This window comes from Amphiprion ocellaris, chromosome 13, assembly GCF_022539595.1.
Source record: "Amphiprion ocellaris isolate individual 3 ecotype Okinawa chromosome 13, ASM2253959v1, whole genome shotgun sequence".
Classification (NCBI taxonomy): domain Eukaryota; kingdom Metazoa; phylum Chordata; class Actinopteri; family Pomacentridae; genus Amphiprion; species Amphiprion ocellaris.
Window position 1 is genome coordinate 7,045,597 of NC_072778.1, and position 21,060 is coordinate 7,066,656.

General features: G+C 40.5%; 1 protein-coding gene across 2 annotated transcripts in view; it reads left to right on the plus strand.

Annotated features, from left to right (window-relative positions):
* The first annotated feature begins 560 nt into the window (after nucleotides 1-560).
* The window catches only part of fgf24 (fibroblast growth factor 24), a 29,561-nt gene continuing 9,061 nt past the window's right edge, over nucleotides 561-21,060 (plus strand). Inside the window, exons 1-3 of one of the 2 annotated variants that reach the window (XM_023272598.3) lie at nucleotides 561-680; nucleotides 13,505-17,778; nucleotides 17,964-18,000. In XM_023272598.3, the coding sequence (XP_023128366.1) occupies nucleotides 17,747-17,778; nucleotides 17,964-18,000 (69 nt within the window). In that variant the 5' untranslated portion in view covers nucleotides 561-680; nucleotides 13,505-17,746. Of the gene's footprint in view, nucleotides 681-12,017; nucleotides 17,779-17,963; nucleotides 18,001-21,060 lie in introns of those variants that run through there. The other variant, XM_035949246.2, reaches the window with a different exon arrangement.

The window sequence follows — 21,060 nt, forward strand, 5'->3', positions numbered from 1 at the left end:
TCTCCTTTACTGCTTGGACTGTAAAGTGAAATTCTGCTATGGAGTTATGTGTTTGTTTCACAGGGCTGGTGCTTGGCTGTTTGTCAGCTTTCTTATTTGAAAGTTTCAAACTGATGAGCAATTCAGCTTAGAGAAACAATTAAGAAGCATTTTAGAAATATGTTCTTTCCAAAATTACCCTTGTTGATGCTCCCAAATCCCAGAATTCCATCATTATTCACGTGTCAGAGTAGAGTTGCTAAACTTTTGCTCATACTTTTAGGGAGATTTGAATCCTCTCAGCTGCATGCTTGCAAGAAATCAGCTAACATCTGGTTTTCAAAAAGAAATGCTGGATCCATTCACCTTAATCTTCTTTTTTTTGTCCCTAATTCAATCACCATCCATCTTTGCTGTTACCACTGGGTGGCACTGAAGTCCAGGCGTTAACTTCAAAGCCAGACTACATAATGATATAAATTGATTAAGCCTTTACCTGAAGTGTGAGTCAGGCATTACTTCACTGCCAGCTGAACAGTTTTTGCCCTTTAGCCACGAGGAAGTGAGGCGCGCTGGCGGATGCAGCCACGGGATGACGCACGATTTTATGTTCCAAACAAGACGACTGAGAGGCACGTGGAAATCCCCCCAATGTGGTTGACTTGAATTCCAGTCCAGGGTTTGACTGAACCAGCCTGGAGGTATTGACACACACACACACACACTCGCACACCACAAACCCAAAGCACATTCACATATTTATAAAGAATGGTAGGCCTAAGTACCCCAGCAGAGAGAAAACAGCACACTTGCAGGGTTTAGTTCCACTTGAGCGACCAATCTGGAATACCAGAAACATAAGAACACATCAGGCAGATACCTAAACAGGAAAAACAAGGTCTGGATGACACTTAAAGTAGAAGACCTCTTTAGAAGCAGGTTAGAAAAGATAATGAACGGAAGGGAATAAAGGGAGGAAAATGGACAATAGAGTCGACATTTGAAGTAAATGCAATTTAAGCAACACTGGTTTTGAACTTCATCTCTCTTCTGATGTGTTCTTGATATATATTGAAGGTGATTTCAACTTTTAAGTCTTCATCACTGTCACTGGGACTATTTCTTTCACCAGAATGTGGTAAATGGATGCACAAGTAAGAGGCTAGAATCTCAGAACTTTTACTGATACAAGTGTCTGAAAGAGAAAATAGATTTTTCCACTCTGATTCTAATGAACTGACCTTTTATCTGTCCTGTTACTCTTAACAATAAACTACCCAGACACGAGGCAGGACATGTGTGTGTACATGTGAGACTGCAGGTATCGGTACCAAACATGTGCCAGCCAAACACAGCATTAGGCCATTAGGGAAATATTGCCCTTTTATTTAATCCAAATGTCACACGATACGGGACAGGACAGCCATGACTATCTGTTGTCAGTCGCAGATGCTTCCACCTGAGGACAGCTCTGCATCCTGATGTGTGTTTGTGTTCTAAGGAGAACAGGTGCGTTTTGTTTGTGACCTTATGAAGAGATTGGAAGCAGGACAGGCAGTTTCTTTTTTTTTTCTGTGTAAAACCAGCTTGTATGACCATCTGCCTTATTAACGGCCTGAAGTTTCTGTGTGTGTGTGTTTATAGAGGACAGACTACATAATCTGTCATCCGTAGCCGATCATTCGTTCCACTGATGTGAACTCAAACACAGCATTATATGCATGCGATTAAAAAATAACACAAATGTGAAAACTTGTAGCTCCAGGGAAGTTGTGTTCACTGCAACTTTAAAGACACGACAACTACAAGCCAGACATCATCAAATAGCTGTTTTCACAACACTTTATAAAATGTTAGTGCAGAAGAGGAGGAACAGTAGGTAAGGTTTAATAGGCTCAGGCTGTTCTTGTACATTCAAACAATCAGACAAAAAAGCACGAAAAATCCCAAAGGAACATTTTTTAAACGGTTCAAAAAAGCCTTTAACCCTCTCAAAGGAATTAAATACTTGTGTAAAACAAAGGAATACTTAATGTTATACAACTTGCTATTAAGAAAGTTTGATTTACTTTGACTAAATTGCAAAATTTAAACAAAGCATGAGAATAAAATCTAGTCAAAATGGTGTCAGCGTTGTTACTGTGCTGCAAAAAGGTTGAAAGGATGGAAAACTGTCTGAATTAGGCCGTGTGAAATCTCCACTGGTGTCATTTTTAGATGGGACCAGACTTGTGTTTTTCCCAAACATGACCAAGTAGTTTTCTTCCCTAAACTGAACCAAACAGCAAGGGGAAAAAAATGAGTAAAGAGCAAATGAAAACCAACCTTCCTTGAATCCCAGTCTCTTGGGTTACAAATCTTGTTCCTAATGCCTCTTTATGTGGCCCTTATGTTGTTACTATTTCAAACTAGAAACATTAAACGCTAAACTGCATCCATTTGGAGTGGATTTGATTATAACTTTACACCTGGGTCAACAGTTGCTGCACCAAAGTGCATTTTAGTAAAAGGAAGGCTAAAAACGGCAGGTAAGACCCTGTGGTATTTAAAGTTTGATTATAACTGAGTAATCTACGTACTAGTAGTCATATAAAATACTACTTTATGGTAATGCATATTAAGGCCCTGCAGACTTATTAATTATATAATGACACAGGATCCTTACTAGAGTTCAGCCTCGTCTGGTTGAGCTTTAGACAGAGAGGTTGTGGGTGCAAATATGCTGAATGCATTTCCATATGAAACATTTTCAAAGACAACTGTTATAGTGTGCTTTGCTTCCGTGCAGACTGCTACTCCCACAATGACTTTGTCGTCACATTGATGCAATTTCTGGCATCAACTATTGATCAGCAGATCCTTTCATAGCAACATACTGTAGCTCTGTACCTCTACGAGTGGCCAAAAACTCAACGGCCTATTTTTAAGCCTATTAAAGGACTGAGTCACAAATTAATGACATTTGTTTAAAATGTCTCCTGTCAAAGGTCAGAGCCCACTGTGCTTCAGTCATTTATGAAGAGCTGCTCCGATACACATGAAGACACAAACTCTCTGATCCATTTTTTAAAAAATTCCTACATGTCTTGTCACCATCTCATCACTTTCTCTGAGTACGGCTTGTAGCAACTAGTATCAATTAAGCTACAAATTTCCATTTGATACAATCACCTGTGCTGCTGCCAAGAGTGTTACTCCACATGCTTCTCTCCAGACATCTTGGAAGCGTCAGTATATCTTTCTCAAAGACCAGGCTCTCTTTTCCATGAGTCTGAGGCACAGATTATGCAACCTCATCATACACCGTTCTTTAAACTGCCTTCGGGGAATGCTAACACTACTGTCAGACTGACTATATCACTCTACTCACAACAGCCAAGCCTGCTCTTTTACAGCTCCAGTTTTGATAGCTAAAAGCAGAGATGGCAAGTGCAGCTACTCTATTTTTTGTGTTTTTTTAAGTAATATCACCATTGAGAGTACTTGGAATTTTTTTTTTTTTTTTTAGAGTGAACACCAGCATTTAGTCATGCGTTGCTTTATGACACGAGAAGTTGTGCCAAACTCTGTGAGTTCGGTGAAATCAGGTATTCTCAGCCAGATAGTCTTTCAAGGCTTTACCTGTAGGACATCTATTTGAGGGCAAGATTTTCATTCTCCATCTCTGGTGGAAAGAAATGTAAGGTCATGTCTCTGCAGGCATGTACATTTCCGCCCACTTTTTTCTCACGACCCAAAGGGATGTGTGATTTTAAAGACATCTGTGTGTCTAGTTTGGGAAAAAAAACTCACTCCACAACAACAGGTGTTGTTAACATGTTCTAATACCATATAATAATTTAGTGGTTGAGACATGTGGTCAGTGCTGTAACTGGTGATAAGTGTTGTTATTAAGATGGAGTGAGATTGGAAAGCAACTCTGTGTTTGTCCTGCAAAAATGAGACATGCAGATGTGTTGGGGGGGGGAAAAGCTCTTTAAAAAAAAAAAAAAAAAAAAAAGCTGCACTGTTAGCTGTGCACTTTGGCGGCCCCAAGTGGCAGTGGAATGTAACTCAGATTTTGGGATTTTAGTTTCCTTTAATTAGCCATGCAATGTGATTTAACATGATTTGGCCAGATAAACAGAGTTAAATGTACTTCGAGTTTGTGATTAGCATCTTTCCGTCCACTTATAAACCAACTGAATTTAATTAAATATACAAATTATGGCAAAAAACAGTCTCATCTGAAATTATTCTGTTACTTTCTGTCCACACTATGCGATTCAGATTGACAATAATGTTGAGTTTTCGCGCAGTAATCATGGATTTCTCGGAATATTTCCGCAAAAAGGTCAACATCTCTGCCACAAACGTGTTCTAGTGAGCGTGTTCTTAACATATCTGTTTCCGCAGGTAGTTTGTACTTCACACGTCAAACCAAAAACTACTGAGTGTGGTCTATCACCCCCCCAACACACACACCCATCCCTCCCGTGACGATTGTTTTGGCCTTTGCTCTGAGGAAATAAGGCCGTCTGTGCTTGATGTGACAGGTTGGCACATCACCTGGATACAAGCAAATAAACGAGAAGAGGGAAAAAATATCAAGGGAACATTTCAAGCATTCACAGAGAGCTTTCAAAATGGAACAATGACTTTGCCCTGGGGGGAAAAAGTGATCATGCTGGTATGTTTATATTAGACGGAAAGGAAGCCATCATTGTCATCACCAGTGATTTTCTCTTTCACAGCACGATTTTGACAGTTGACTGTAACTTAATAACAATTCCTTCTATGTATAAGTCAATTGTCAAGGGTGATGCGCTTATATAAACATTTTTTTTCACAAAAAAAAAAAAAGAAAGCAGCCTTTTCCTGTCAGGATTTGTGAACTCTTTGGCATTATCACTGAATACTGTTAAAACTGAACAGCTATTTTTAACTATTTCTGCTGTGCTCAAAATGCCTGTGTTCTCGGCCATAAATAAAGTCCTGTCGCTCTTTTTCTTTATGCCATATTCTGCTGAAGTGAGCTCTTGGCATTGGTGATATGTGGAGGGTGACAGGGTGGGGGTTGTGCGAGGGGTTGTTCATTCGGGGATTGGGAATACTTCAGCGAAACAGACATTGATGGGGGGGGAGCAATTGTGTAAATTAGAGGAAGAGGTGGGGGAGTTCATCATCTATCTTCCCGTAAGCAAACCCAGGCCCAGTAAAACACAGCCCAGTTGATGCAGCAATAGGACATGCGGTTATTAATACAGAAGAGGGAGGTGCGCTCACCTCGACAAGCGCCAACACGCGAGCGCATTACCTCTACGGCTGCTATGGCAAAGATGTGAGCTGCATTCCTCTGCCCACAAACTCAGAGCTTTTTTCCCCTAATGCAGTGAAGAGGCTTCTTAGAGTTACTCGGCTCAAATCTGGAGGAATTTGAGGGCTAGGGTATTGTGAAAGAGAAGCCGCTGAGACTTTGTTCTGCAGCCTTACATCCCACATTTTGATTTCTTTCAGATTACATTGGCACGAAGACTTCAGATAATCATTTATGTTATTATTTATGTTCATATTTTGACGTTTAACTAAATTTTGGACGAGACACCCAAACAATCTTGAAATATTATACTGCAGATGAGTGTTTTGGACTCCACCAATCTATATAAAAGGTGAACTGTTATTGTCCAGTAATTGCAGAGATAGAAAACAAACAGAATCCTGCAATTATATTTCTAGTTATTTGCCAATTCATATATGACTCGATGTTATGTTTGCATTTGAAAATATAGGCAATGTCCCCCAATCATGAAGCTTATTACGTCGGCATAAACTCGTTTTACTACAGTGATATCAGAGCACAAGTGAATTCCATTTGGAACCAACTGAGAGAAGTTTTTACCTGTACATCTTAATTTGTCACTCTATCTCATCCTTGTGTCTAAAATTTCTCCAGCATGCATCAGTGTAACATCTTAGCTCTGCTTGAGTAGCAAGTACTCTGCAACCCGCGTATTAAAAAACAAAATGTTCAAAATACAAGAACCTCTTAGGTTAGTGATCAAATTTCTGAAAACTGTCAATTAACTCCCTTGGAAATCCACCCCTTATGCCTTCTTTTGCAAGATACTGGTCAAAAAATGTAATAAGCAGCCATTTAATGTAGACGTTCTGCAATACGGCCTTGCTTCCATGATGGATAGTATAGCTTCTAACGTCCTGTAACTGAAAACAGATAAGACTGAAGTTCTTGTAATTGGTTCCAACCGTATTTGTAGCAGTATCACCCCAAACCTTGGAGCACTAACACTGAGCATGAAGCACTCAACCACAAACTTGTGAGTTATTGTTGATCACAACCTCAACTTTAGTCAGCACATTAAGACGCTAGTTCAATCGTGTCATCTACAAATCACAAACTGCAAAAACCACTCATTGTTCACCAGAAACAGTATAATTTCTCCTGCCCAGACTACTGCAATTGACTGTTCACCTGCCCCAATAATGGCACAGTTGCCTGGTTAGTGTTGATTCAAAACTCAGTAACAAGATTCCTCAGAGACACTCGTAACTACAGTTCTGCCCGAGTTGCACTGGCTCCCCACTTGTAACAGAATTCAATTTAAGATTCTCTACACAGTCAGGCTCCACTGTAAGTCTCCTAACTTATTCTGCACCTAGACCTCTCGGATCAGAGAATCAGTCGCTGTAAAAAGCTCCACAATCCGGACTTAAAACAAAAGGATGCTTTTGACCCCAATACTCTGAAACAAACTCCACTTTACAGTCAGAGCAGCTCAGTTCAGAAAGATTTTATGAATCCACCTGTACAGGCATTTCTACAATATTTTTTAATGTCTATTATAATGCTTTATTAGTGCCCATTTAATGATTTATTGTCCTTACTAATGTTTTATTGCTGGTCATTTTTTGTAAAACACTTAACTCTAGTTTTGAAAGTTGCCATAGAAACAAAATTTATGATTAATAATAGTATTATTCTGCACTCAGTAGCACACAAGACCTCTTCTACTTTTCATCATCTATAAAACTCTCTTCCAGTCTTTCAAACTGTATTTCCTCTTACGTTCTCAGGGAAATTCTACTGGGTATTACCTTCAGTTTATTCTTAATTATTAACAGTATTGCTGGTTATGTTCCCATCCATTTTAAGAATGCCATTATTAAGTCTATAAAGAATATTTACCATTTCAGCTCCAATACTCTGGAACAAGCTATACCCCCTGTAATGCCATTATTAGCTCTATCTTATTAGCTCCAATCAGATATAGATAAAGGCTGTCGTAAACAGCTGCCAAGAATAAATTGGTCAAATTGGTCAGATGTGTCACGCCTGTGGTGACAAAAGTTAAGAAGAAACAGTATTGTGAAAAAGTGGAAACAGAGTCACTGGCATCATTGGAGTTCTGTAGGATAACTCAAGATAAGGAGGAACTGCTAAACCCAACCAGAAAGCCTCTGTGGGGGCTGCAAGACCAGAAACCTCAGGAGAAACCGTCCAAGATGCTGTCCAAAATGTCTGTAATGGCAATGAGAGACAGCTCAGAGATCCTGACAGCTCTGAATATAATTAGGTTATCTTAGTCTAAGCAGATTTCCATTTTTTTCTTCAAGTCAGGATGGACTGATGTTGTGGTTGTTATCTTTATAGAAGTAGTATGTGTTTCAATTAGCAGAGACATTTAAATCTGCTTTGTTCTGAGGCTGCATCCTCCTGGCTGCCGCTGTGGTAGATTGTGACTTCGGGAGCAGGTGCAGGAAGTGACGGGGTTGTCCTGTTTAGCATCTTAAAAGCACAGCTCTGGTTGAGATGAGCAGAGAAATAGATGACATGACTTAGACTTAAGTGATGCTCACATCCTCATTTTTCAGTAAATGAAAACATTAGTTTCATGTAAGCAAAGTTGTTTGCTCAAAACCGGGCTCAGCAATATTTGATATAAATTATTCATGGCGATAGACATAATCAATGAAAAGCTACAATATGTCTGATTAGCCACCTCTACATAACATATTTTTTATGTGCATTGCAATAAAAATGTTAGTGGGAATAGTAAACTTGGAAAAGACTTCCTCAATCCCAAACCCCCCCCAAAAATTCTCGCCTACTAAGGTTGTTTTTGAGTTTTTTCAAAAAAGAATGAATGTGCTCCTCCTCCAGTCTTTCAACCTGTATTTCCTCTTACGTTCTCAGGGAAATTCTACTAGGTATTACCTTCAGCTCATTCTTAATTATTAACAGTTTCTTTATTACTGGTTATTTTCCCACTTATTTTAAGAACACCATTATTAGGTTTATAAAGAATATTTGCCATTTTAGCTCCAATACTCTGGGACAAGCTCTCCACATCGGGAGAAAATTGGAAGATGTAACACTCTTTTCAAATTAGTTGTGTTTTGATTTAACGTAAATGACTGGTTAGCTGCTTCTGCTTGTTTGGTTGTCTTCGCCTCCGGATTACAACTTGCCTGACTGAAAACAGTTCCTAAGGACTTGTCTTTGTTTTTCTCATGTAAATGGCCAAAATTTTGCTTGTTTCGTCTTTTTCAAGGCGTTTTAGCAGTTGGCAAAAAGCTGGTTTGGTTTGTCTTTTTCTATCTATCTATCTATCTATCTATCTATCTATCTATCTATCTATCTATCTATCTATCTATCTATCTATCTATCTATCTATCTGAGTACGATGTCATTGTATGTGATTTAAACAACAAATGTACTCTAAGACCAACTTTCTAACTGTAAAAGTTTTCTCTCTATCTTTTGGTGAAGATGCAAAAAGTTGAACTTTAATTTTGAATCTATCACCACACATCACAAGTTCACTTCACTGAATTTAGTTGTATCCGTGTCACACTTATCTGTCCAAAATCAGCCCAACAGCAGCCTTAGGCAGCCCTTTTATCAGATGTTTGACAGACATGCCTCACTCAAAACAGTGTGGTTCAACAAGGTAATTTGTCAGTCCACCAACTTCAAAAAGCTGATATCTGTAATGATTTTAGCCCCCAAGCTCTGCGAGGCTGTTACGCACCTTGCATGTTGTCTCACCCGACATCTCTCCCAGCTTCCCTAGCGTATTCTCTGCATGGTTTTAACAAGAGGAAGTCTTCCATTTTGTGTTGAAAGCATGACAATAATTTACTAAAAGATCCTTAATGATTCCTTAAGGGAAAATGCAGGAAGTAAAAAGTACAGTTGCAGGTTAAAGCAAATAAGAAAAAATTGTGTTGGCCTCGGAAGACCTAATACAAAGCCTAAAACACATACACTCACTTATTCATGTTTCCTAATGTGCACAAGTGAGAAAAGTTATAGAGCAATAAGAAATGTCAATTCTGACAGAAGAGGGATGACCTACAACTGTCAGTGTTAAATCCCTCATCCTTTATTTGGGTTTAGCTACAGCATTTCTTCACCTGTAACACACTTTTACCAACAATGCACCGACATATGACCTGCTTTACTGGTTTACCTGCTTTTATTTTGGCTCGGCTACTTCTTTTTACTTTCGTAATCTTTTATCAGTTTTGGCAAACAGATACAATTGCAAATCCAACAAAAACTACTGTCTACTGGCTCTGAACCCAAACACCAGACAGGCTGTGAAATGGTTCGGTTAGTTCACTATCAGATACCTGGCGGACATTTCTTCAATGCTGCAGATTAAAAATACTCAGTAAAGTGTTTTGCTGGATTTGCTCTCTTGCACTTCAGTAGTTCATCAGCACTGTTATGGCTGAGAGTCTGATTAACAATTAGCATCCAACATGTTCAGTTCTTTTTGGAAAATGAGGGCAGTGATGTTCTTAGGATATCGAAGGTAGAAAGTGTGAAAATAGCTTTGTCAATTTTGATTTGAGTGCCGTTCCAGAGTAAGACTGAGGTAATCTCATACCTATTTAAAGCATCCTTTTGAATAAGATACTCACATAATGTCAGGTAGTAACCAGTTTACTCCTTTTTCTATCTGTTTCTGGATGATGAATGACCTGAAGCTTGTTCTACCTCAATCTTCTTAATTAGAATTACACTAAATTAGAGCAGCAGCTCCACAAAGTAAAGCACAAATAAACAATATACAACAAACCTTGTCATGCATCACTATTTTAGACTAAAAGTCACTAGAAAACCAATATCCACTTGTCATAAGACGGCTTGACCCAATGAAAGTAACATTGCTGGGTTTATAACTTCAGAGACTCCCACAGACAGTTTACATCCACTGTAAACACTTGTGAATATTTATACTTTATACCTGTATAAATTATCCCTGAAACTCTCCAACAGTGATTCAGCAGATATCTGCATGCTTTGACAGTGAGAATGCGTCCGTCATATTTTATTTTATCTTCCATTTCAGTACGAGGTGATGCAATGCATCACATATTTGTTTGAAGGAAATGCTGAAGGCACGAGCAAAAACAACATCAGCCATATCAAAGATGGATGGGTGTGGAGGGGTCCAGCCTTTTTCTCTGTGGGTGGAGGTACCAGCCTGCCTTCCCTTTGTACATCTTACATCTGGAACGGGCACATTTTTCCCCCCTCTTTGCCAAATAACATCTGCAGCTAAAAAGCCAGACAGGTAGTTAGAGTTGATTGGTCATGGATGGATTTTCTCTTCTCTTTCTATGTTGCTCTCTCTCTCTCCCTCCCTTTTTTTCTATTCTAAAAAAGCCCAGAGGCTAGTATTTCACTGATTACAGAGCCCTCCATTTGAATGGTCGTTTGTGTATTGTCAGAACAAAGGGGCGAGCGGCCTCTGAAGAGGTGCTAGACAGGGGAATGGATTGGGCTCAGCGATTAGGATGAGTGGAACTGCAGGTTCAGGCTAGCTTACCATGGCAGAGACAGCTCAAGGAGAGACTCCACTCCAGCCGCTGAGGGTTCTTTCGTGACTGCGAACAGAGGACTTTCAGGCAGCAGCTGCACTTCACTGCGGCACATTGTAAAGCTCCAATTGTAACACAGAGGTGGGCGAAGAGCATCAAAAGTTTTAAAGCTGACTTACGACTAACACAACTCTTGAGTTTGGTTATCACTCTGCCCCGGAGCTATAATGCTGAAACTTGGGTAAAGGTTCGGATTAAGGTCTGGATTTTTACCCAGAATGTTAATTATTGAGTTGAGCTTAAGTTTAAAGCTGCATGTCTGCTTTGAATTTCACAAAAAGTGCAACAGTGCAAATGTAAAGCATCACTCTGTATGATACCCTATATTCGTCCTATTATTAAACTCTGCCTCACAAAAAATGATATACACCTAAACTTAAATCTCAGTTATCTTTTAAGAGAAATGCATTTTTGCTAAATTAAGTTTCTTACATCTCACAAACACTAATCAAATGAACATATCTTTGCAAGTTATTTTATTGCTTTGCTTTGGCTATTGTTCACCCAACTAACCACATATTAGGAGGAGAAGCTTCAAATATGTCATATAATGTCGTATTTTAACCAAAACTGTTGTTTCTAAATGTAACTGAATGCTCTTGGTGCCTACACTTACGCAAGCTTCTAACATGGTGTCAGCCAAAGTGGGATTTTTTTGTGCCTCAACCTAACCAAACAGGAAATGAAACTAAAAGTTAGGTTGAAAAATGATGGCCCAACACTTAACACGAACCCCAGTCTCCTTATTGTAGTCCTATTTGCTGACTGTTGCCTCAGTCCTACCTCCTTAATGTGACCGTCTTGGCATTGGGTGAGAAAATACTTATGTGTCAAAATGAAATTAAGTTTCTTTTTAAAATCAGCATTCAGTTTAGTTGTATAAAAATGTATTTTTGTCGAGGAAGAGGGCTATAATGAAGCTGTGTGTTCAGATTTTGATACTTCAATGCTAACAGAAAGTGATAATCAAATAAGAAGCTGTCTGCATTGTCTCCTAGACGTTTGGAAATAGAGTTGTTACATTATCTCTTTAACAACTGTTTGTTTTCCTCATCATGTTTTGTAAAGAAACCTGGATTATTTGAAAGCCTGCACTATATGAAAGGACAAGTTGTAAATAGGCTGTAAGGATGGATGCTGAAAATTACTTACTAGAGTTGCCTAGTAAAATACAACACTCCTTTTTAAACTATCTTCTTAAATATTGGTATCTTTCCCATATATGTAGCACATTTATGCTTAACTAGAAGGCAGATTAAACAGTGGAGGCAAAGGACTGTAATTATTGTGAGGATGAATGCCAAACAAACATTTAAAAATCCCGTTATCATTCACAAGCTCCCACATCTAAGATGAGTCCTTGCTGCTACAAGGGTACAGGGGACCGATTACACCTGAGGAAGTGCTTCTCAGACAGCACAGTAATGAGATAAACGTTAGCCTGACAGGTTTTGACTTTGAACACTCACTTAGTACTTCTCACCTCTAACATGAAGGTAATGACTAAATATCAAAGTCCTCATCAAATTATGTGGGTGAGTTCAGGTCACACTCTTGGTGGGCTTCACCCTCCTTTTGATTCGACGGTATCACCTTTTCAAAGCTGTTTTCAACCTATTTTTTAATTTACTTTTGGTCTTTCTCATTGACATCTACAAACTGCCATCCATAAAGGGTTTAGGATACGTTTAAACCCAGCAGGGAAGCTCAGTGTTTTCAATAACTGTCAAATAATCACATGTTGTGTGGATGAGTCAAACCTTCTGGCCAGTTTGTGAGTCTCTAAGCAATTTTGTGCCACATTGCAAACAACCAGCCCCTTAATTTGGTAATTGTGGCCATCCAAGAAAACAATTATGGGGTCGTTCAATTCAGGGAGGAAAAAAAAAAAATTAAAGAGCTGACAAAAAACACTTACATCATTTTACTTCCCAAACTTTCAGCACTAGTCCACCCAGCTCTGAAGGCTTATTATGTCATTAAGGCACTCATATTGTTCAACTTCAGTCTGCGAACAGAAACAAGACTTTCTGATTACCTCTGCTCGTCCAAGGGAGTTGACATTTATCTGTCAAACGCCGGCCAAAAACTTAGAACACATGAGTTCTGTCGGCTGATTGTTATTCAGTTGTAGCGCTGTGACACATTTTGGCAGTTCCTCCGCACTAAGCAATGGCCAAAGAATTCATCCAAGCATGAATAGTTTAGTGAGGTCTTCAAAATGCATGTAGTCACATAAAGTTATTGCACATGTTAGCGACTAGCAACAAGAGAGGCCAAACTTTTGTTTATGTTTTTGGACAACTTTCGACTCCCTGCTGGACTGAGAGGGAGCAAACCATCATTAATGTCAAACAGGCCACTGAAGCTAATGGAAACATTAATATGTTCGACGTGTGCTGTGATGCTCGGGGAAGATTTGTTGAAGAGCGATGCTTTAATTTTCACCCCTCACTCCCACGGACTCTTCCCCAAAGAGCGCCTGCACCCAAATTCCCTGGCTTCCTTCCTTCAAGGCAAAACCCTAAATGGTCCTTAATGACTCCATGCAAACAACGTGTGACGGGGGACAAATTACTCAAACACTTCCCGCTTCTTTTTTTTCCTCTTCTTTCTCCTCCTCCCTCTTCTTCAGGTGATACTTGAAAGGTCTCCGAGGTAGCTGGCTCGCTGCGCCCTCCCTCTTCTGGCTCCTTTCTCTGTCACCCTCCACAATGTCAAGGTGTCGCGACCCTGCTGCGACCTGCACCCACCGTTGGCTATTGGACCTCGGCCTGCCTGCAGAAGGGCACAATCAGCAGTGTGAAAAAGGGATGTGTGTTTGGTGAGGCGGGGGTAGGGTCACCATATACTAATGGGGTGAGGCTGACTTTTAGGGAGATGAGAGGAAGAGGGGCCGTCCCATTTGGGTCTCACATGCTTGTCGGCCTGTGACTTCCAGTTTAAAAAAGGCTTCTGGGTGGCTTCTATGAGTCAGTGGTCACCCCTCGGCATCAATCGCTTCACCTTGGGAGTTGAATGGGACACATGCACCCCCTCAACACACACCACAACCGCCCGCCCCTCCCTCGCGGCCCTGGCACCCCTCCTTTCCTTTAAGTCAATATGTCCGTGTCAGAGATGAAAGTGCAAAGTGGGAGGGACGCGGAGGGGGTCCTGACACTAATGTAGTACATTGGGCTTCACTTACTGATCTGCCAAGTTCTTTTGTCAAGCCTTAAATGCCTGCTAGGGTCCTTTGAACTGCTGAGCGCTCGCCCGCCCTCAGATGCCTCCTCCTTTAGCTTCAATGAGATATCCTCGGTGACATTCCCACAGTCCCGTCGCTGCAGACAGACACGCATAACTGCACGGACGCGGCGAGGTTCAAATTCAAAGGCTTGAAAGGCCTCTGGGAGTCGTCTAAGTAACATCATTCGCCACTTTGCCGCTCCTGTCTCAAAAGTTCAATTTGTTTTCCTAAAAATTGAAATAGAATTGGCCAACGCGGCTGCAGAGGATCATTTCAGGCACCGCTTGAATCTGTGGCTTGAAAGCACTTTCATCGGCTGCCAAGCAGAGCGAGCCAGGTAAACTAAGACCTTTAACTTGCTTGCTTGTTTTTGTCACTTCCTCACTCTTGTCAGCTAATCTGTGTGGGTAACCTTATCCACACCCCCACCCACCCCCACTCTGAGTCTCAGGAACTGGACTGAAACTTTTCTCTCCATTCACAAAGCTCGCTCTTGTTGTGCTCGACCAGCACTTTGATTGATTCTCCCAGTTTTATCATCCTTTTTAAAAACCTTTTCAAATAGTGTCAGCAGGCAGCTTGTAGGTGCACCAATGCTTTTGACTGATGCAAAAAAAAAAAAGTTTTCTCACTCCATTCTAAATTTCTTTCCATGCAGGTCAATCACAGGGTTACCGGGTTTGACTTTATGCAACCACACTATTACGGTAATGATGAATGGAATTTCCTTTGTGGCAGTCAAATCACTGTAAAATTCCCATTTCAAAAAAGTGAGCTGCAGAAACAGCCTCTCTGTTTTTTCGGAAACCCCACGGAGCATGATGTCAACACTTTTCATTGGAACTACTGATTCCATTGAATTGAAGCGTCATCAGGAATCTTGGACATAAAATGAAACTCTGTAGAAGGCTCGATCACACTGGAAACTCGTTTTTGTCTTGTAATTTGCACGGACCAACCCTTCATATCTGCGATGTGTCATGTAAATGATGTCCAACAGTTGCATAAACTGTGGATTTGGTACAAAAATCTAACATTATAAGGATTAAACAGATGTGGGTGAGTGTGGTAAAAAGTGACTTAAAGGTGGCTGTGTGAGAGATAGTTTTTTGATTTGATTGGGAAACTTATAAATCCCTCTTGTCAGTCAAATTAGGCAGGTCAGAATAATGTTTATTGGAATCCACTTTAGCTTCAAGAAAGTTTATATTTCTACAATAAATCTGTTCCACAAACTCCTGTTTAATCAGCTGCCAAACTGATTGGTAGACCAGACATGTTCATGGCAGAAGCATCCAAAAACTGGCTTGTGGCCATCGCTTGTTCCATAACTCCAAACCAAATTCTCCTGAAAACCAGGGGCCCTTCCTATTTGCCGTGAGCAGAGGTGACTTTCTTCCTCCTTGTGCCTCACAGGTGGCCACATCCAAGCCTGCTGCTCTCTCACTGTGGATTCACAGTCATGCTCCGAGAAGTTTGTCGCAAACATGTGCTTAAGAGGCGATGAGTGACTCCACAGTGCTGGCTCTATCACAGTCAAATGGTAATTGCTGTTTATCGTCCTGCCTTTAAATCAGTTATCAGGTGCCTTTATTTTGTACTTTCGGCGAAATCATCTTCAGCAGTGGTGAGCAGCAGCTAACATAAGTCTCATTTCATCAAACAACCCATGCATTTGTAAAGAAATCATCAAATTATCTTTGCGGGTAATTACTATTTGCTCCATTTTGCTGTGATTTCCCTCCCTAAGGCAGATAAGTCTAAATTAGTCATGCTTTAAATGACATTATACACCAGTTGTGTTACAGGGATTATTACAGTGCCCTGTGGTTGACAGGATCAAGGGCTCTTGTTAGGCAGAAAGCCATGAATCACTGGGTAAACCCACATCAACCCTCCTTATCCACATATGCACTTGCAGAGAAGATAAACACTGTGTAACTTGACTTGTTATACATGCTAAACGCTCCTGTACTTGAAATAACATCCACGAATCCATATTTTCCTGACCACATCCAGATTTGTGTTTATTTGGCTGCTCTTCTGCTGTCTTGCCCTGTGTAGATCAGCAGCTGGAACTCTTACTCCTTTTTCTTTTCCCACTAAACAAGCTGCAGGAGACCCTTTGAAAGCCCCAGCATGGGAAATTATGTATGTAATCATTTAGAATCATTCTGAATATCAATGGGGCAGGAATCCCGACGATCCAGTTTTAATGGGACAATAAAGGCGGACCACAAAGGTTTTCTCTCTCTCTCCCTCTCCCTCCTTTTTTTAATGGCAGCGGGGATGTGGGCTCACTTTACTGCTGCCAGCTCTGAAGTACTCGTAAACACATTCACACCTCTCTTTCATTTAAATGCGGGATAAGTTATAGCACATTATTGAAAAAAATCGCGGACAACAACCTGCATTTGAATGCTGTCTGGGAGAGGGAGGCCAATCCACAAACCAGCAACAGTTAAAAGGCAAATAACTTCGAGAGAAGCAGTTTCTGTTGCTTTTACAACCCAGCAGCTGTTTATTCTACAATGACGGTGACAATGTAATAGTCAATAATATGCATAACATGAAAAACTAATTTGAAAAAAATATATACTGTGCGTAATAATGAACAAAAACTGCTCACATCATTTAAATTAGTTTGTCACATTAGGTCTTCTTGGTCCTTTGCCAAATAAATAATTTCCCAAACTGAATTAAGGAGAAAAAAATCTCTACAAAACCAAACCAAAAAGTGATTCATCTCCTTGTTCAAGTTCTTCTTTGCGCAGCGCTTTGCCCACCGAGAGGAAAAAACGTTCTCCAAGCTGATGGTCTCTCCAAGATTACCCTATCAGGTGCAAACCGCTGACATGTTTCCACCCACCAACAACAAAAAAGCCTCTCTGTGCCCAAATCTCAAGCCGCAGACGCACAAACACCACTGACAGGCACTGCTGCGCCATCATCAGCCCCCGAACCTCTCCAGGGATCCGCTGCTGCTGCTACCGCTGCGATTTCCACACTACTTTTTTTTTCTCTTTGAAAAAGCAAAACTTATGCTTGGAAAAGTTTATTTGCGCGCAGTTACCGAATTGTTTTTTTGTGGACGGCCGGTTTGTTATTCACCGCTTTTTCCTTCTCTCCCACCGTAGCTCTTGGTCCAATAAAATGACCCATGCAAGGTGTAGAAATCCCCCACAGGTACGGACGGAGCTGAGGAGCCTGTGATCTCTGGAGGAGCAGGATTGGGTTTGTGGGGTAACTTAGCTAATAGGTGCGCAAAACTCAAAGGATATTTTTTGGAGAGAGAGAGGGGGGAATCTGTTTGGAGAGGTCGATTTCTTTTCCACGTTTGGCAACGACTTACGGAGACGTTATTTCGGGGAGCGGAGGAGACTGAGCTGAGAAAAAAAAAGACTCTTGTGGATAATTTCCCCCTACAAGGAAGCACCCAATGTTGCACGCCGAAACTGTGCTGCTCCTCTCCCGTCATCTATCCTTACACTGGGATTCAATCTCCTACTTACCCCCGGAGTTGTGTGCGTAAAAGACGCGCAAGGGGAGCGAAAGCGAGAGAGAGGGGGGCGATTTCGCCAACCTTTCCCGGGGCTCTAAATCTGTGGAAGCAGGTGTATTTCAGCTGTATTTCTGCAAGCCAAGATGTCTCTGCTGCCTTCGAGGTTCATATACCTGTAAGTGTTCCACATCTCCGTTTGCTTTTGCACGTAAAACCCATGCATTCTTACCAATAGAAGTCGCCAAAAACTTCATATTTGTGCATTGCTGTCATGCAGGTAGGCTGCGTTTATTTTTCATGTAATTGCCTGTGATTCACTCCCCTCCTCCCTTCTTCTTCTCTCTCCCTCTCTCCACTTAGGTGTTTACATTTTCTGGTACTCTATTTCCAGCTACAGGTATGTTTACACCCATGCTCGGCTACTTTTATTTGTGTGTGTGTGTGTGTGTGTGTTTGCATGTCCCTGTGCAGCTTTTTAAATTGTGAACGATGATAGCATGTTGGGCCAATCTGGGCGATTTTAGACACAGAACTGCTTAAATTCAATTAATGCAAAATAGATTGAATTAGGAAGATAAATCAGCATGTCATTTTAAATCGACACCACGCACCACAGCAGATATTTTTTTAAAAATCATAGCATTTAGAAAAAAAAACGGGGACACACTGCAAGCAATGTACTGAAGAAACACATTTTTATTAACATTACAGTGATGGCAAATGGATAAAGCATATACAATCCAATCAGTGCTATTAGACGGGCTAAATTTAAATTAAAACCTGTTGTTTTTAATTTAGGATTCAAGTAGCAGTTTCGGTATTTTACAACAGAATTGTGTAATAAATATTTGGATCCCTGGGGTTAAAAGTTGCGCTTTGAACAGATGGCTCGTTTGGCGCTTGTTGCCTCGCTTTTTATTAGTTGCGTCTCACTTTGAACCGTAATGATTTGCAGGCATCCACTCAGCTAATTGACTGCGCGCCGTGATTTAGCTCCGATGCAGACAGCACGCTCCCTCTCCCATAAACAGATCCGATCACTTTATTGGTATGACGTGTTGGGATCATACTATTCCACGTACTGTTGTTTCAGATTAATTTCTCTGCGTGGTTATGATCTGAGATATGAAAACAGGATTAACTGCCTCAAAGGAGCAGGTTCAGCTCCAGTCTTCCATACAGTCATCCTCAAAAAACATTTTAGTGTTTAGGTAATTTAACATATTAATAAAGTGTATGCCTATATTTTTTTATGAGAAAGCAAAGTGAATCATACCAAAATGAGGGGTTTATGTTTGACCTTTTCAGATAAATAAAACCCTGCAGGAGGAAATGTTTATTTGTAAACTAAACATGACATTTTATTGGGTTGCATAGTTCTGATTTTTATTTTTATTTTTTCCACTCATTTCTGCAATTATCACCGTGTCCCAGTCGGGCAACCATGAGCTCAAAGTGACAAAATAACAAGTCTATCTCCTGGAGTATCTGGCCGTATTTTCCAGAGACAAAATGCAAAACCGCTTAAACTACAAACCGCAATCTTATGTAAGTCTATGTGCTCTGATTATTCCAACAGAGCTGGCACAAACAAAGCTATAGAGCTGCTGTCCGCTGCTCACATGTGTGAAGCCCATGCAGAATGTGACCCAGCATAAACTGATGAATAATATTTATGTTTTTGGTCATTTCAGTGTGTTATCTGCATGTTCACTGTGGTTTAGAAATAGTCATTGTGGAGATAAAGGCAAACAAATGATGTGCATTGTGGTTCTTTTCATGGTTTCAGCCTAATAATCCAACTTAAAAAAAAAAAGAAAAGAATAGGGATAGCCCCTGTTCCCGTTCCTGTCAGGTTGCCTCATAATGTTACCGGCCAGTTCTGCTCCTCGGAGCTGCTAATGACTCCTAGGTGTCATGCTGTGGTTGTGATTTTACGAGGAAAAACCAAAGCAACCACAGTTGGAAGTTAACTTTGAACGCACTGCCAACATGTCAGGGTGTCTTTCCGTATTTCTAAGTGTGTGTGTGTGTGACCCTGACTGTGTGTGTGTCAAGCAGATAGCGAGGTGTATCTTAGATGGATGCGACAACTAGGCTTCCTCGGTGAAGACGAGTGCCAGACTTTTGAAGTTTCAACCATATCCGTTTTCATGCTGTGTCTTTGAAGAAAGGAGACAGCGTGATAAAAAATTAAAAAAAAACTGTTGTCGCTAGCATTCACCTCAGCCATGTGCTTAGGCTTGCCTTTCCCTTGACATGAAATTCAACTGTCTACCAAACACACCTTTATGTTTGTTTAGAGATGGGGAGATTTGGGATAAATCCCTCAGCAGCCTAGTTAGGCTACGTTTTGTTGTGTTTTTTTCTTTCTTTCTTTCTTGCTCGTCAGCTTTGAGGTTCATTTTGAGAGAGAGTTGACAACAGAAGATGCAGATATCTGATATCTGAACACATTTGAGCAGAGTTTGTGATGAGCCATTTGTGTTAAGTTTTGATCCAGCTTCTTTCTGTTTTTAGCAACATCTTTAGTTCCTGCGGTGGTGACACCTTTTTTTCTTCATGTGTTATGACTCTTGCTTCTCGTGCTAACTGCTCAGCTCTAATGTAGATCATTTTCTGGTTTATTTTGGAACACCGACTAGACACAGACTGTGTAAAGAAACAATCAGGAAAGTTTTCCTGTATTTTCTATCGGGAGCAAACAATGTTGTTATTTTGCATGGCAATGATGATACAAAGACAGATGTAAATATATCACATAGGTCTGTAGAAAAGCAACAAAAAATGTATAAAATGCAGTTTTTTGCATTGGTTTTGTCAGTTCTGATGTAAATGTGCTTTGTTTTCTTGGTTGAGTCCTGGTCCAGGTTGAGTTTAAGATGATGGTTTTGGTTGTTTTAGGGGTTCCAGAGAGTAAAGGCCTTGATTCGTTTAATCCTCATTTTGTGTCAGCTGTTTAGTTTCTGTCTTCTTGTGTGTTTTTTTTTAAGATGTACTTACACTTGCTGGCTGTTAAAAGAAAGAAAAATTCCAATAAAAACCCCATTAGGTGGGTTTAAAAGTCGCCACCCTTTTAAATTCCGACCAGTCATGATACTTTGTAATCAATATTGACACCACAGATTTGAGTCGCTATGTATTTTATATTATATTTGATCTGGTTATGTTCCGCCTCTAATTTTCTGCACTGCCTGATGCCAAAAGTAATGTTATGGGTGTGTTTCCTAAATGTCAACTGACACAGAAGCTGTGTCCCAGTTCAGGGGCTGGATTCTCCGACATAACTAGCCAACAAGTCCATTTTCAAGTCTTCTCAAAATGTGACCAAAAAATGCTGCTTAATGCTCCACGACACAATCTGTAGGGCTTCTGAGGAAAAACTTGACCTGAGTTGATGTGCAAACATGCCTTTAGTTTTGGTTTCTGTCTCATTCTCGGGTGGGGGAGGTGGAGG